At 49.6% G+C, this 16,344-nt stretch overlaps 3 protein-coding genes across 6 annotated transcripts; 1 reads left to right on the top strand and 2 right to left on the bottom strand.

Annotated features, from left to right (window-relative positions):
• Nucleotides 1-4,177: 4,177 nt before the first annotated feature.
• On the top strand, nucleotides 4,178-7,158 carry LOC109767234 (diacylglycerol O-acyltransferase 2D). The gene is made up of 9 exons (XM_020325995.4): nucleotides 4,178-4,736; nucleotides 4,830-4,904; nucleotides 4,994-5,079; nucleotides 5,242-5,348; nucleotides 5,467-5,622; nucleotides 5,719-5,805; nucleotides 5,967-6,064; nucleotides 6,197-6,284; nucleotides 6,622-7,158. The coding sequence occupies exons 1-9, from the start codon at nucleotides 4,558-4,560 to the stop codon at nucleotides 6,721-6,723; spliced, it is 978 nt and encodes a 325-aa protein (XP_020181584.1). The 5' UTR covers nucleotides 4,178-4,557; the 3' UTR covers nucleotides 6,724-7,158.
• LOC109767235 (uncharacterized) lies at nucleotides 7,109-10,879 on the bottom strand. 4 transcript variants are annotated; one of them, XM_020325996.4, is made up of 8 exons: nucleotides 10,469-10,879; nucleotides 10,215-10,338; nucleotides 9,707-9,839; nucleotides 9,044-9,080; nucleotides 8,714-8,954; nucleotides 8,353-8,473; nucleotides 8,174-8,267; nucleotides 7,109-7,953 (listed from the first exon to the last, which is right to left on the bottom strand). In XM_020325996.4, the coding sequence occupies exons 1-6, from the start codon at nucleotides 10,712-10,714 to the stop codon at nucleotides 8,394-8,396; spliced, it is 861 nt and encodes a 286-aa protein (XP_020181585.1). In that variant the 5' UTR covers nucleotides 10,715-10,879; the 3' UTR covers nucleotides 7,109-7,953; nucleotides 8,174-8,267; nucleotides 8,353-8,393. The 4 variants fall into 4 exon arrangements, with proteins under 4 accessions (XP_020181585.1, XP_040248649.1, XP_040248650.1 ...); XM_040392715.3 differs by having other exon boundaries at nucleotides 7,168-7,953; nucleotides 9,038-9,080; nucleotides 10,469-10,868; XM_040392716.3 differs by having other exon boundaries at nucleotides 7,168-7,953; nucleotides 8,353-8,470; nucleotides 9,038-9,080; nucleotides 10,469-10,868.
• Nucleotides 10,880-11,855: 976 nt separating this feature from the next.
• Nucleotides 11,856-15,883, bottom strand: LOC141026109 (uncharacterized). Its single transcript, XM_073502077.1, has 2 exons — nucleotides 14,962-15,883; nucleotides 11,856-13,699 (listed from the first exon to the last, which is right to left on the bottom strand). The coding sequence occupies exons 1-2, from the start codon at nucleotides 15,881-15,883 to the stop codon at nucleotides 11,856-11,858; spliced, it is 2,766 nt and encodes a 921-aa protein (XP_073358178.1).
• Nucleotides 15,884-16,344: the final 461 nt, after the last annotated feature.

Raw genomic sequence — 16,344 nt, 5'->3', positions numbered from 1 at the left:
ATCATGCAGTTCAACAAGGACTTTGATGCAGATTTGCTGGCATAGTTCTTTGCCACTGTTCACCTAGGGACTAACGCAGACAGGACTCTGACTTGGATGACAAATGGAAAGGTGCTAGCTGTCAAGTGGCAGGCCTTCATGGGGCTGCTTGAGGTGGAAGATCAAGGGCTCGAGACTCCAGTTGGTTTTCGTCCTCACCAAAATGTCACCTCCACTCACAAGCAAGCCCTATGGACCTACTGTACTCGGAAGGTCCACCCTGAGACCAGGAAGGAAACATATGAGTTGTCTACCTATCTGGACATCCTTCACCGCATCTTCCGCGAGACTCTCTTCCCTCGTATTGGGAATCTGGACATGGTACACTCTTACCTGGTGGACATGCTTCTCTTCTGCCAGCGTGAGAAGGACGCAAACACGAGCGAGTCTCTAGACATCTCTCATGTCATGTGGTCTGAGCTTCTGGCGGCTGTTTCTGAGCGCAAGTGCCCAATTTATGGCCCGTTCATCATGTTGCTTATTGAGAGGGCCTGGAGACATACCTATCCTGAGGAGCAGCTGGAAACTGGAGAGTTGGTCTCTCATGAGATCAAGCGTCTGAGGAAGAAGGATAATTGGGGTAGATCTGGAGCTCCATCTTCTGCTGCTGCCATGGAGACCGAGGACGAGGCTGATGCCGGTGATGATGATGAGGAGTATGTGCCTCCTGGGACAGAGCCTTCTGCAGCAGAGCCATCTTGGGCAAAGAAGCTCAAACGCAAGATGAAGAAGCTGTTCTGCCTAGAGTCTCATGGTCAGTACATGACTCATGTGGCTGAGAAGAAGGCAAGAGGACGTCACAAGGAGCTGATGCGTCAGATGGGTGCGACAGTCACCAGCGGCTCAGAGGGTCAGATTACTGAGGAGGAGGAGTGGATCCAGCAGCACTGTCCGTGGACCGACTCAGATGCCGAGCAGTTTTCGGGCGAGGACGGCAGTGCAGATGATCACGCAGAGTCCTGATGTTCGAGATCCTCAGCATGCTCTCACCTGGAGCCGTAGGCTAGCTCTTTGCCCCTTTTGGTGTCTCGATGCCAAAGGGGGAGAGAGTTTAGGGATTTGCGTGTTGCGAGTGTGTCTTTGCCTTTGGGCTTTCGTTATGTGCTACTTTGTGCTTTGCTTGGAACTTGTGCTTTGCTTGGTTTTGTGTTCAGTAAGACTTTAGTTTGCGTCATATGGTGTGAGACATATGCTACCCTATCATTATCATATCTTTATCTTTGTCTCTAGTCATTTGATATCTCATGAGTTATATGCTTCATTATGTTATATATCCTGCTATCTTGTTTCTCGCTTAGGTTGTTGGTCTCTAAAATACAGGGGGAGTGTTGATCCTAGTATGTGTGTCGTGCAGCTCAAAGTACCTATCTTGATGGCACACATCTAGGGGGAGCCCGTCTATATTTTAGAGACTTGGGGTTTGCTTATGTCCTTTGTTTTTCCCAGTTGTGCAAATCCCGTATTGTCATCAATCCACCAAAAAGGGGGAGATTGTAAGGGCATATTTATCCCTAAGTTGTTTTGGTGATTGATGACAATGCTTTTGCGGACTAATCGTGTGCGTTGAGTGTTTTTCAGAGATTCATTCTTTTGGCACGAGACGATTTCCTCCCCTCGGAGCTTAAAGCAAAGACGGTGTAGTCCTTTCGGATTAGTTTGGTGGACTAGTTTCATAGGGATCACCGTACTATCAAGAGGGGGTCCGTTTTGGAAAGGCTAGGGTGGAATCATCACGTACACTTCCTTTGCCCCTCCCTCCGAGCCTTTCCGTTTCGATGATGAGCTTGGTTCTCCTTTCTTTGTGCCCTCTCTGGTCCCAGCGGTAGTACCGCGGGCCAGAGCGGTAGTACCGTTTGGGTGCTACAAGTGGTAGTACCGCTCTGGAGCGGTAGTACCGCCCAGAGCAGTAGTACCGCTAGTAGCCCCATGTGTGTGCTATCTCTGGTCCCAGCGGTAGTACCGCGGGACGGAGCGGTAGTACCGCTCTGGGCGCGGTAGTACCGCTCCAGAGCAGTAGTACCGCTAGTGGCCCCAAGCCGTAGTACCGCGGTGATCTCGTGCTAGTACCGCCTCGATTCGAGGGCTTCTTTTTCGTGTCGGGTTTTACGGTACTGGCCACGGCTGTGGGGGGCCGTAGTACCGCTCCTGTGCGGTAGTACCGCCCTCCCTCCGCGGTAGTACCGTTGTGGGCCAAGCGGTAGTACCGCGCTTTGGGGCGGTAGTACCGCTTATAGTGGCAAGCGGTAGTACCGCTGGCACAGCGGTACTACCGCTCTCTTCGGGGCAGAAGGGGGGTAACGGTTGGTTTGTTCCCCCCACTATATAAAGGGGTCTTCTTCCCCAAAGTTGACTTACCTCTTCCCCCAAAAGCTCCATTGTTGCTCCAAGCTCCATTTTCGCCCGATCTCTCTCCCTAGCCAATCAAACTTGTTGATTTGCTCGGGATTGGTTGAGAAGGCCACGATCTACACTTCCACCAAGAGAAATTTGATTCCCCCCACTTATCCCTAGCGGATCTTGTTACTCTTGGGTGTTTGAGCACCCTAGACGGTTGAGGTCACCGCGGAGCCATAGTCCATTGTGGTGAAACTTTGTGGTGTCGTTGGGAGCCTCCAATTAAGTTGTGGAGATTGCCCCAACCTTGTTTGTAAAGGTTCGGTCGCCGCCTTCAAGGGCACCAATAGTGGAATCACGGCATCTCGCATTGTGTGAGGGCGTGAGGAGAATACGGTGGCCCTTGTGGCTTCTTGGGGAGCATTGTGCCTCCACACCGCTCCAACGGAGACGTACTTCCCCTCAAAAGGAAGGAACTTCGGTAACACATCCTCGTCTCCACCGGCTCCACTCTTGGTTATCTCGTTCCTTTACTTTCGCTAGTTTACTTGTGTTATATCTCTTACTTGCTTGCGTGCTTGTTGTCGTTGCATCATATAGGTTGCTCACTTAGTTGCATATCTAGACAACCTATTTTGATGCAAAGTTTAATTTGGTAAAGAAAAGCTAAAAGTTGTTAGTTGCCTATTCACCCCCCCTCTAGTCAACTATATCGATCCTTTCAACCCGGATATGGCTTAAGGCCCGTAGTTACAATCATTATTATGGTAGAACTTGTAGTGTAAGGCAAGAATAGTTGAGAGTCCGAGCCGGACACTCTTATGAGCCGGCCGGGACTCTGAGAGCTGCTGGGCGTCAGCCTCCCTATATAAGGGGACGACCCGGCAGCGGTTTAAGGACAAGAGAGATCTCATCGAGAGCCAGGCATAGCAGTTAAGCTTCCTGGTCATCGAAACCCTAATCAATACCACCTCAACTGGACGTAGGCTTTTACCTTCACCGTAAGGGGCCGAACCAGTATAAACCCTTGTGTTCCTTGTCCCGTTAACCCCTTCAAGCTTCCTAGCGGCGATGGCTCCACGACTAAGTCCTAGCTTGAGGACATCTGCCGTGACAATTCCACGACAGGTACCCTGCTTAGACCTGGTCGAAAGATCAAACGTGGGAGATCATGACTTACTGTATCATCTTGCACAACATGATCATTGAGAGCGAAATGAACCATACTACAAGCAGGGTCCTCTAGCCGAAGTTGATCACCAGCTACCGGCAACCTGGACTGCCTACCTCAGTATGCGTCAGGAGATCCGAGACCCACAGGTGCATCATCAACTGAAGCAGGATCTTGTGGAGCAGCTATGAAGGATCAAGAGTGACGCCTAGCTCGACGTGCGATTTTTATGCCTCCTGGGAGGGGGGGGGGGGGGACGGCTGAAGATGCTCTTATCTATCATAGGATGAACTTTTGTGGATTTGCGATCCTATATGCAGTTTAAACTTGCTATGTTTGATGGTATGTGAATTCCGTATGCCTCCGGTTGTAAATTAAACTTGCTATGTCCGATTTATGATCTATGATGTATGCTATGTTGAATTTATCTATGTTTTACTTCGATCTTGTTGTGTGGACTTGCATGAGTTTAGAGTTCGGCTACACGGGGGACGACTGCAGACATGGCCAAATGAAGTATGATCGGACGCTGTAGCTGTACACGGACACGTGTCTGGATGCGTAGAGGACATATAGGCTGTATATATGCTCTTGATACTTCTGATGAAATAAACGCCCGAACCATCCCGACGACGCAAAAGAGTCAACAGCCCCGAAGGGGACGCGCGGGACGGGGCAGGGACGCACCGCTCGCACGGCACCCGGCTGGAAGAAAGAAGAAGAGTCCGCACGGATCCGCCCCGGCCGCGTGGGCGGGCACGCCACGATCCGACGGCTCGCGCCGACGATTGGCACGGCACCGGCAAACGCAAAGCAGGCAATCAGGCTGGCAGGAAAAAGGATCGACACACGGCCGTGGGCGACTCCGCCCGCACACCCCCGCGCCACGGACAAAACCACTACCACCGGAGAAGGGGGCAAGCGCGCGCGACGCGACGCACACGGGAGAACGAAGCCCCCGCTCCCTTCCTCTGCTCCCTCCTCCCCGCCCCGGCGTCGACGCTCCCGGCGGGATGGGCGCCGGGAATGGCCTGAGCAAGGCGGCGCCCGACGGGACCACGGTGTTCAGGGCCACGGCCTACTCGCCGCTGCGCACCACGCTGGCGCTGGCGCTCTGGCTGGGGGCCATCCACTTCAACGTCCTCCTCCTCATCGCCTCCCTCTTCCTCCTCCCCCGCCGCGTCGCCGCCATGTCCGTCCACTGATCGTCTGATCCACTCCCCCCGCCCTCCTCCTTTTGCCGGTTAATCGTAATCACCCCTCTTAGCTCCTTGCGATGGTGCAGGGTGCTCGGCACGCAGCTCTTCTTCATGCTCCTGCCCCTCAATGACAAGAGCAGGCTGGGGCGCAAGATCGCCAGGTTCGCCTCCTTCCTCCTCCCCCTTTAGGTTCCTCGTCCGTGCATTGCCGTTGCTGCCTGGATCTCACATTCGGTGGACGACTCCGCAGATTCATAAGCAAGTACGTCGTCGGGTACTTCCCCGTCACTCTACATGTGGAGGACTACAAGGCTTTCGACCCCAAAAGAGCTTACGGTGAGCTTCCTTCCATGGACGCATTCTTGGATCAGCGTATCTACCCCTTTTTTGGGCCTACTAAAATAAAAGGGTGAAGTAAAAGTTGAGCAGGAAAGATTGGAGCCTGCCTTTTTTGTGCAGAGCCGCCCGATTTGTAATTTTACTGTTGTGTGTTTGCAGTGTTCGGTTATGAACCGCATTCTGTTCTGCCCATCGGCCTTGGGGCCCTCCTGGACCTTGTTGGATTCATGCCATTACCAAAGACCAAGGTTCTTGCAAGCACCGCGGTGAGGAACCCTCTCATTACCTTCCTAAATGTGCATTGTCGATGTCTGATTGAATTCAGTCTTTCGGTAAGCCGTTAGTAGGTGTGCTCTTAATTGGTGAATGTTTGGTTGGTGTTAGGTGTTCTACACTCCGTTCTTGAGGCAGATATGGACGTGGTTGGGATTGGTTCCAGCTTCTAGAAAAAATTTCTACTCCTACCTTCGAGCCGGTTATACCTGCATCGTAGTGCCCGGAGGTGTACAGGAGATGCTTCACATGGATCATGATTCGGAGGTTTGCGGCGTTGTTCTTCTTCTTGCATAGTCATTGATGACATGTTGTTATCAGTCAATTTATGCCGTAATGACTAACAATTCTTGCAATTTTCAGGTTGCCTTTCTGAAATCAAGGAAAGGTTTTGTTAAGATCGCTATGGAGACTGGTTCTCCTTTAGTCCCGGTTTTCTGCTTCGGACAGGTAATGCCACCTCTTCTGCCACATGATATGCAATACTTGCAGTATCCTTGATTTCCTGCATGGGTGCATAATAAATGTTATGTTGATGGAAGTGGATGGGTTGCTGACTTAAACAGGCCACCTAACTTTGAAATGAATATATTTGTGCTATTGTCTATTAGAGCCTTGTGTACAAGTGGTGGAGGCCAGGTGGCAAGTTGATTGTGAAGATTGCTAGAGCAATTAAATTTACTCCAATTATTTTCTTTGGGAAATACGGGTAATGCTCTCGAGTGCATATATCCTCTTTTTGGTATATTTCCACTGATCTGATTTGCATAAATGCCAAATAATTTGGATTCAGAATTTATATTGGCATTCATGAGTTTACATATGTAAATTTGTAATGCAGGACTCCCATCCCTTTCGCGACACCACTTCATCTGGTTGTTGGAAGACCAATCGAGGTTCAGAAAAATCCTCAGCCTACATATGATGAGGTGAGAATCATTCTTGGCGTTTTAGCATTCGGCCCAAAAAATTTTTGAGCAAATGTTAGATGTGATTTTGCTATTAAACAGAACTGGAAAACAGATAGTTAAGCACCCAAGGCCAAAATCTGGTGTTCGTTTTTGTCATTCTGGACCAAAGCCTTAGTTGCTCGATAGGGACATCATTTTATAGATCTGTTTAGAGTATGAATGTATGACTTTATCATGTCGGTTTCTTTGCAACTGTGGAAACAAGTTTTGAAACCATGTTCTTGTTTAATATCCTAACATGCCTTTTTTGTTCTTGAAACGGAGGCAAAATACTAACATGCCTTGGTGTTGACAGATAAACGAGGTACATGAACAATTTGTGGTTGCGATGCAAGAACTATTCGAAAAGTACAAGACAAAAGCTGGATATGACAAACTCGAATTGAGAGTTCTATGATGGCCGTTCCAACATCCAGATATAGGATCTTTCAAAGTTGCGTTTACAGGGTTCAGTAGCATTCAAACTGGAGTGTGTTTATGTCAAGCCTTCGCCAGGGTTCAGTAGCTCTGAATGTGTAGGAAATCCCAGCAGCCAGAATGACATGCTCACCTGGCCTTGCAAAACACATAAAATGTAAAAATTGTATACATTTGCGTGCTCATAAAGCGCTCAAGAGCTAAGACATAGGATGTACCGATTGTATATTTGTTTGCTCATAAAGCACTGAGTTTCTTCACATTCATGTAAGATATGTTGGTTCCATTCAGGCGGGGCAGAAAGTATCAAACGTGACAACATGTATACATAACCCCAGCTAGAGGGTACACATACCACATCGACATTGTTCACAAACTATTTTTCTTGAGTTAACACACAGCTCAATTGTACCAACAGTACATCTTTTCATGCCACCAAGTTCATGAAAATCCATTATGACAGGCACCCAATCACTGGACTCAGAGCAGATGGATTTATTATTATTCAAGTACAACAAGACTCCGATCTTGGAGCTACCAAGCTCAGGGCATCATGAATCTAAATTAGAACTTCTGGGACATATTACAAAACAACAGTGGTTCTTGAACCGACACCAACTGTAACACGGATCAAAATGCACCTTGATCTGATCAATAATTGTGTAATAACGCAGAGAAGCTCTAAGGGGAAATTGGTACAGACGCAGGACCATCTCCGGCCACCCTTTGGGCAAACTGAACATCCTGCTTACGGTCAAGCGGAGCATTGTAAATCCATAATGTGGCTATCAATAGGCCTAGTGCCAAACCAGAGTGATAGATCATGACACTGACTTTTGCTTGTGCAAGACTCAAACTTTGCGACACTAAAGCACACTAACTTGGCGACTCTTCAGATGGATACTCATCTCAGTGCCATCAAATCGTGACTCATCCCTGATTCTTAAGAGTGCCATCATGACTAATCCCCTTGGATTAGTCAAACTTACAGGGTGCTGGACTCCATTCCAGCATCCACCATATATCCATGACTTGTCAGATACAGAATCAATAATGCTGTATCTAGACATCGACGATCACAGTCCCCCACCAGGACAGGATTTTAACCAAGCCAAACTGATAAGAGCAGCCGTCGCTCTTGCGATACCGCCCCATCCATCGGGACAGTTCATGATCTCCAGGTACATATGTCAACCATGATAAGGACAACCTGTAGAGTTACATCCCAAAAGTTACTATCAATGAGTAAGAATCAAGTTGCAGGAGCTAAACCAGCATCAACAAAACTAGAATCTGTGTAACAGTTGTATTGATGAACAGACCAAAGTCACGCAAGCATGCTCAAATGGGCCCAGTAAGGAGACAATTATCCAAGTGCACTTACGCACTAATAGATTAATGCAAGGATGATTGCTTGATACAATACATACCTTATGAATACAAGGATGATTTTTTTCCAGGTAAGAACAAGTGCTGCAAATACAGCAGCACTGTTCTTTTAGTCCTGCTGCAAACTAAAGTTACCTGGCACGAACAAAAAAATCTAGTGTCAGTTACAGCTAGACAGTCAAAACGCAAACAAGATAACAACAATCCAGAGAAAGCAAACCTCAAGGTATAAATTGTTGGGTGCATAGTTCAGCTTGCTCTTTAGTCTGAACCACTAGCTTGTGTAAACTGAGGTGAGTGGGCTGGTACAACTAAGTGTGGATGGGAGGGAACCGGTGCTGCTACAAAAGCCAAATAAAACATACATCTTCATAAGGGCAAATAGCATGCCAGAAAAGATTCAGGAAGAAAAATGGAAAATTATATTTATGTTAGCATAATAATTCAGAGTGGAAGCATATGTTGCTTAGTGAATGCAGTTGGATCTTTAAACCATGTCTGAGTTTATTTGGAAGGCTCTTTCTTTATGATGGAAAAGAAGGCCTAACAAATAGTGGAAATGTGATCTGGAGAAAGCTTACCTACTAAAAAGGGAGCCTGAATGGTGGGACGATTTGTTGGGGATGAATTAATTAAGTTTGACCCAGTGAGATGCACAAATTGATTTCCTGGCATACTGTAACCATGCATCATCGGATAGCCGTTGCCCCCACCAGAAATGGATGGGCTCAATTGGCTAAATGGTTGGTTAGCAGTATTTGCTGCAGCTGAGACACCGTAAACTGGAACATATTGCTGACCAACATATGGGTTTAATGTACCCTGCAAAGAGACATTTTTTTAGAATATGTTAATCTTTAGTATGACTTATGTTCCACAAGAATATTTAAGTTTACATGTCACACTTTAACCTGTGGATAGATGTAGTCGGTGCCATATGCGGAGTAACTGCAAAAAAGAAGAAAATGAACTGAATGTACTTCTTATGGCTTCCAAACAGTGATATGTTGCTCCATGAACACAAACCATTTTGATGATTTGATCATTTTCGAAGGGACTGGGGAAAGAGTAGGAGTGGACGTATGATAGATGGCTAACGAGGGATAAGCATATGCAGAATCTACACAATTTGGGCAAATCAAATACATCTGATCATACTTTTGTGCCCAAGTGATACATGGTGATGGGGAATTGGGAAAAAAACTAGACAATATCTTGCAGCGTATGGTTGCATTCTAATCGTTTACATGTTTATTAAATCAAGTACCTTGGTAGTTAAAAATCAGCAAAAGAAATGCGATCTATTTAAATTTTGCAAATTCAAGGGTATAAACATGAACAAATTATATTGAAAAATGGTGAGGAATCGGCCTAAAAAGAACATGAAAGTCGTGAACAGACAATCTAGGAACAAGATGGAACTTCTAAATACGTCGTCTTATATGCCAGTTTGATAGCATCATCGATACATCGTCAACCCACTGAATTTTCTTAAAGCTTGCGTTTTAAAACAAGTTGTAATGTGTGTTTGTCAAAAAAAAAAGTTGTATTGTATGTTCTGGAAATCATCTTACCTGTATTGTGGAACCGGAAATCCCTGGTACTGGTAGTACCCAAGCGGAAGGGGTCGGTGCTGACCATAACCACCTACATAAATGCCCCTTGGGACAGGAACACCAAAGTAGGAGCCAGCTGATCGTGGCCGCCCTATATAGAATGCATGTTTTCAGAACACGTGCATATACCACATAAACAACCTTTTGGTAAGCAAACCCTAGCCTTTTCCTACCCATAGTTGAATTGTTGATTTGCTTTGCAACATGATGGGGGTTATTTCTTTGTTGAAAAATGATGGGGGTTATTTCTTTGTTGAAAAATGATGGGGGTTATTTGAATTTACTCATGTTATAACTTTTGCTAGGGAAGACTCATGGTAGACCTAATTGATTTAGGCTGCACGAGACAGCATCAGTAAGCAACAACTATGCTACATTAACTTGCAAACAATAGCACTTCGATAAAGTGGTCTCAAAATGAGCGTACAAGCTAGTCCAAATAGGTAGTATTAGAAGAGAATAATACCGAGGGGTGTGGAAGGCTGGGCGCGACCTAGCGACGCCAGGTTACAGTTGGCCCGCCTGCCATCGATGACCGGCGACGGTTCCTCGCAGGCCTTGGTGGCCGCCTCGGCATCGCGGAACGTTACCTGCGGAGACGACCATGAAACTCGTAAACAATCCAGCACTGCTACAGCGCTTCCAGGAAGACTAACAGGTGGAACCAGAATTCGACAGCAGCGAAACAGTGGAGGAGGAGGAGGAGGGGCGGGCACTGACGAAGCCGTATCCTTTGGAGCGGCCGGAGTGGCGGTCGGTGATGACGACGGCCTCGAGGATGTCCCCGAAGCGCTCGTAGAAGCGGCGGAGCCTCTCGCTGGTGGTCTCCCAGGCGAGGCCCCCGACGAAGAGCTTGGTGTGGGTGGTGTCCCCGAAGGGCGAGGCGGGCAGGTGCAGCCCCGAGCTGGAGCTGGACGCCGACGCCGACCCGGACGCCGACCCCGCGTGGTGCTGGTGCAGGGCCATCCGGGAGGCGCGAGCGGATCGGCGGGATTCCTTGGCGTGGGTCGGAGGGGATCTTCGGTCGCCGCGATTCCGGTGCTGCCTCCTGGCGGCGGCGAGAGGGGATTGGGGAGAATCGGGGGCGGAGTGGGAGAAAAAAAAGTGGGGACGACGAGGGGAAAGTGGGTTGTGATTGGGGCGGGGGCGGGGTTTTGGCGTCCGGTTGGCGCCTCCTCCCCTGCTACTGCTCCGGGGACCCACAGCTCACAAAGATGAGCCAACGACTCAGACTTTTTCGAATGGAAAACGCGGCTCGGCTGATCGCGAAATTCAGATGCGGTACAGTAGCATCAATTTTTTTATGAGTATATTATTCGTCCTCGAACTCTTCTTTTTTGGAAAAACTTCCGATATATTCATCTTCAATTATGATAGTATAGCGAATACTAGACATAATAAAAATTACATCAAGATCCGTAGAGCACTTAGCGACGACTATAAGCACTGAAGCGAGCTGAAGGCACGCCGCTGTCATCGCCCCTCCCTCGCCGGAGCCGGACAAACGTTGTTGTAGTAGACAGTTGGGAAGTCGTCGTGCTAAGGCCCCATAGAACCAGCGCACCAGAACAGCACCCGCCACAAATGAAGGATGTAGATCAAAAGAATCCAACCTGAAGACACACGAACGAAGGCAAACGACGAACAGATCCGAGCAAATCCACCAAAGATAGATCCGCTGGAGACTGTTAAACAGATTAGGGTTTGGAACAATGCTCGATATCCTTGGTGGGTACGGCTGTCATATATTTATAAGAGGGAACCGTACAAATACAGTTATGTTACAACACGTATATCTAATATATACTTAGTCTAACACCCTCCCTCAATCTTAACTATGTCCTGAAACACTCAGAAGGTTAAGATTGCGACGACATCCTTCAAAAGAAGGCAAGGGCAAGGGTTTAGTGAAAATATCAGCAAGCTGATCCTTCGAAGAAACAAACTTAATCTGAAGGAGCTTCTGAGCAACACGTTCCCTCACAAAATGATAGTCAACTTCGATGTGCTTCGTTCGGGCATGAAATACTGGATTGGATGAAAGGTATGTTGCACCGATGTTATCACATCAAAGAACAGGCGGCTGAGTTGGGGAGACCTTCAACTCTCAAAGCAATGACTGCACCCACATGATCTCAGCTGTGGCATTAGCAACAGCTTTGTACTCAGCTTCGGTACTACTCCGAGACACCGTAGCTTGCTTGCGAGCTTGCCAGGCGATCAAGTTAGGCCCAAAGAACACAGCATGTCCCCCCGTGGATCGCCGATCATCAGGACAACCAGCCCAGTCGACATCAGAAAATGCTGAGATCAGTCCAGAACGCGCAGGCTGAAGATGGAGACCATATGAACCAGTGTGACGAACATAACGCAAGATGCGCTTAACAGCTGACCAGTGAGAATCACGTGGTGTATGAAGATACTGGCACACACGGTTAACTGCAAATGATATGTCTGGTCGAGTAATGAGCAAGTACTGCAGTCCACCCACAATGCTGCGGTACTCTGTGGCATCCTCAGGAGCAAGCAAGTCACCAGCAAGAGCTGTCAGTTTGTCTGTAGCAGACATGGGAGTCGTAGCAGACTTGCACTGCAACATACCGGCACGACGCAGGAGATCCTGAGAGTACTGCTTCTGAGTAAGAGTCAAGCCACCATCAGAATGAAGAACCTCTAGGCCCAGAAAATAATGCAATCTCCCAAGATCCTTAACAGCAAACTCAGCACCAAGAGAGGACACAAGCCGATCTGTAGCAGAAGCAGACGAACTAACAAGGATGATGTCATCAACATATACCAGAATGTACATAGTCACCTCAGGTCGCTGTACAATAAACAGAGACGTGTCTGCTGTAGAAGGAACAAACCCATGCGCACGAAGAGCAGCGCCAAGACGGGCATGCCACGCACGCGGGGCCTGCTTCAAACCGTAGAGAGCTTTGACAAGGCGACATAAATGATGTGGCTGAGCAGGGTCAACAAAACCTGGCGGCTGACGCATATAAACCTCTTCTTCCAGAACTCCATGGAGAAAGGCATTCTGAACATCAAGTTGTCGAAGCGACCATCCGCGAGTAACAGCCAAAGAGAGAAGAACACGAATAGTAGTTGGTTTAATAACAGGACTGAATGTGTCTTCATAATCAATGCCATACCGTTGTTTGAACCCCTTGGCAACCAGGCGTGCCTTGTACCTCTCAATAGAGCCATCAGCATGTTTCTTCACCTTGAATACCCATTTAGAGTCAATGATATTAACACCAGATGGAGGTGGAACAAGACGCCAAGTGTTGTTTCTTTGAAGGGCATGAATCTCCTGCTCCATCGCAGCACGCCAATGCGGGATGCCAAGCGCCGCTTGAAAATGTTGTGGTTCAGTCGTAGGGTCAGCCTCAGCATGTGCCACACAGGCCGCAAGCCACGCGACAGTGCCGTCAGTGCGCTTCTTCGGTTGGAAGATGCCACTTTTGCTGCGAGTATGGGGACGCAGGACGACAGGCGGAGGTGGCGCTGGAGCTGCCATGCCAGAGGAGCCACTATCCATCAGCGGCGAGGAGGACGCACCGGCGGGCGAGTCAACAGGCGCATCCGGTGGCACGGTCAGGGTCGGCGAAGACAGACCAGGCGTGATCGGCGTCGACGGACCAGGCGACGAAGACTCGGTGACCTGCGAGGCCTCCGGCTCAGGGGAGAGCGCCGCGGGTCCAGCCGGCCCGGCCGACAGCTCCGCAGGTTCGGCCGGCCCAGGCGACAGCGAGGCCGCTGGCCCCGGCGACTTGGTCACCCCGTCGGATCCTCGTGCATGGGGCATGCACGCGTGATCGACGTCGGGGTCAAGTGGGGTAGTGGTGGGGGCAGCCTCGTCGAGCGCCTCATCCGGCGTAGCAGCAACTGGCGTGGTTGTGGCCATATCATCATCCAGAAGCTCAAGTCGAGCGCCTCGTCCAGTCCCTGCACCATGGTTAGGCAACAACAGAGGAGAATATGCAGCATCCACAAATTGATCAGGCAAAACTGGAAAAGAGTGCAACTCAGACGGGAGTATCGGTGGGTGATGTGAGCGTGGAAAACGGGAAGACAGTCTCATCGAACACAACATCACGAGAAATGTAAACACGATTTGACGGGATGTGAAGACACTTGTAACCTTTGTGGAGAGGACTGTACCCAAGAAACACACATTGTTTAGATCGATACTCAAGTTTATGCTTATTGTACGGACGAAGATGCGGCCAACACGCACAGCCGAACACTTTGAGGAGGGAGTAATCTGGAGTTTCATTAAGCAACACTTCGAGTGGAGACTTCATGTGAAGGCGTCGTGTGGGAATCCTGTTTATCAAAAAACAGGCAGTAACAAAAGCATCGCTCCAGAACCGAAACGGGACAGAGGCATGTGCAAGAAGTGTCAGGCCAGTTTCAACTATGTGACGGTGTTTGCGCTCAGCTGCACCGTTCTGCTGATGTGTATGAGGACAAGACACATGGTGTGAGATGCCAAGCTTCTGAAAGAAGGTGTTAAGATTACGATACTCACCCCCCCCAGTCTGACTGAACATGGATAATTTTGTGCTTAAGCAATCGTTCAACATGTGCTTGAAATTGCATAAAGACATGAAACACATCAGATTTGCGCTTAATAAGATAAATCCAAGTAAAGCGACTGAAAGCATCGATGAAACTGACATAATAGTTGTGACCACTAACAGAAGTTTGGGCATAGCCCCACACGTCTGAAAACACAAGTTCAAGAGGAGCCGTGACAACACGACTTGATACAGAAAAAGGCAACTGATGACTCTTGCCTTGTTGACAAGCATCACACACTAGAAACTCCTTATTACTCGACTCAACAGGAAGATGATGGCGATGAAGCACATGGCGCACAATGGGAGTAGCGGGGTGGCCAAGGCGAGAGTGCCACTGCGACGACGACACCCGAACACCACTGAAAACTTGAGAGACTCGTGGCACATCAAGTGCGTATAAGCCGTCGCGAGCTCGACCACTAAGAAGAACGTCCCTCGTGTCCCGGTCCTTAACAAAAAAATGGAAAGGGTGAAACTCAACAAACACATTGTTGTCACGAGTTAATTTAGGAACCGAGAGTAAATTACGTGTGACTGAGGGAACACGAAGGACATCAAGCAGATGCAAGGTTTTAGTGGTACGTGAAAGAAGAGATGCCTGACCAACATGTGAGATGGGCATACCTGATCCATTGGCCGTGCGGACCTGATCGTGACCGGTGTAGGGCTGGCGAGTGGCCAGCTTGTCAAGCTGACTCGTCAAATGGTCCGTAGCGCCCGTATCCATGTACCAGGCAGGATCCACCGAGTATGAAGGAGTGAACCCGGGATCCGGTGTAGCGAGAGCAGCTTGCTTCTCATTGCCCTTCCCATTGTTCCCAATGCCAAGAAAATCTCGTTTAAAGCGACGATGGCAGCGAGACGCCAAGTGCCCCTCGATGCCGCAGAGTTGACACTCAACCCCACCACCACATGCCTCGCAGTGGAGCCGCTTGCGGCCAGCCGTCGGAGGTGGAGCGGGCGGACGGGGCTGGTTGCCTGAGGTCGGCGGCGCCTTCTGCTTGGCACCGCGGGCGCCCCCGCGGAGAGCAGCGTTCGCAGAAGGGCCCTCCGTGTAGACGCCAACGGAGCGGCGAGCAGCGAGCCTCTGTTCGGTGTTGAGAAGGCGTGCATAGAGATCGCGAGGCGGCATCGGTGTGTCACGTCCATTAATGTTTTCAACGAGAGAATCATAGTCCTCATCAAGCCCATTGAGAATGAACGAAGTAAACTCCTCATCACGAAGAGGCTTCCCAATAGACGACAGTGTATCAGCCAAACTTTTGACCTTGTTGAAGAAGGCCGTGACGGAGAGGTCATTTTTCTTGACCTCACCCAGCTGGTTACGAATGGCAGAGGAACGGGCCAGCGACTGCGAGGAAAAGTTGGAGTCGAGCGTGGCCCATGCATCCCTCGACGTCGTGGCAAAGACCACCATGCCGGCCACGGAGGGTGTGAGCGAGGACTGAATGGCACTCAGAACAGCTTGATCCTGAGCGATCCACCGACGATGAGCAGGGTTGGACACCATGACGGAGCCACCAGCGGCCGAGGGCACCGGAACCATGGCCGGGGGACACGGCAGCGTACCATCGACATACCCCTCAAGTTAGTGACTACGCATCAGCGGCAACACCTGAGCGCGCCACAGGAGGTAGTTGTCAGCAGAGAGCTTCACCGTCACCAGGTGAGCGAAGTGGAAAGGTCCTGGTTCAGCCACCGATGCGGAGAGCTGCGAGTCGTACGTCGGAGGAGCACTGTACGGAATCAGCGCATCGGCCGACGGAGACGGACGGTAGTGTTGGTGATGACCGTAGGGCGCCGTATGAGGTACGCCGTAGGGCTGCAGCGACGCGACGTACGGCACATGGGCAGCATAGGGCGCGCCATACGGCGCCTCGTAGGGCACCGTGGAGGACGAAGCATACGACGGCGGCGCGACGTATGGCGCTGGATACGGCCCGCCGAAGGGCACCTGGACAGAGGCACCATGGGGACCGGAAGACGGCGGCGCAGCATGCGATGGAA

The sequence above is a fragment of the Aegilops tauschii genome, chromosome 6 (genome assembly GCF_002575655.3).
Source record: "Aegilops tauschii subsp. strangulata cultivar AL8/78 chromosome 6, Aet v6.0, whole genome shotgun sequence".
Lineage (NCBI taxonomy): Eukaryota > Viridiplantae > Streptophyta > Magnoliopsida > Poales > Poaceae > Aegilops > Aegilops tauschii.
Note: the sequence above shows the minus strand (reverse complement) of the source record. Positions and strands in the feature narration are given on the sequence as shown.

What these genes read in the sequence shown, in the direction of transcription:
- LOC109767234 (XM_020325995.4), top strand. Translation starts at nt 4,558, where the DNA reads ATGGGCGCCGGGAATGGCCTGAGCAAGGCGGCGCCCGACGGGACCACG. An exon ending in CTGGGGCGCAAGATCGCCAG is followed by an intron (nt 4,905 to 4,993) that starts GTTCGCCTCCTT and finishes ACGACTCCGCAG; the next exon opens with ATTCATAAGCAAGTACGTCG. An exon ending in ACATGGATCATGATTCGGAG is followed by an intron (nt 5,623 to 5,718) that starts GTTTGCGGCGTT and finishes TGCAATTTTCAG; the next exon opens with GTTGCCTTTCTGAAATCAAG.
- LOC109767235 (XM_040392715.3), bottom strand. Translation starts at nt 10,714, where the DNA reads ATGGCCCTGCACCAGCACCACGCGGGGTCGGCGTCCGGGTCGGCGTCG. An exon ending in GCTCCAAAGGATACGGCTTC is followed by an intron (nt 10,339 to 10,468) that starts GTCAGTGCCCGC and finishes TCGTCTCCGCAG; the next exon opens with GTAACGTTCCGCGATGCCGA. An exon ending in ACATCTATCCACAGGTTAAA is followed by an intron (nt 8,955 to 9,037) that starts GTGTGACATGTA and finishes GTCTCTTTGCAG; the next exon opens with GGTACATTAAACCCATATGT.
- LOC141026109 (XM_073502077.1), bottom strand. Translation starts at nt 15,883, where the DNA reads ATGGTTCCGGTGCCCTCGGCCGCTGGTGGCTCCGTCATGGTGTCCAAC. An exon ending in CCGCACGGCCAATGGATCAG is followed by an intron (nt 13,700 to 14,961) that starts GTATGCCCATCT and finishes ACCATGGTGCAG; the next exon opens with GGACTGGACGAGGCGCTCGA.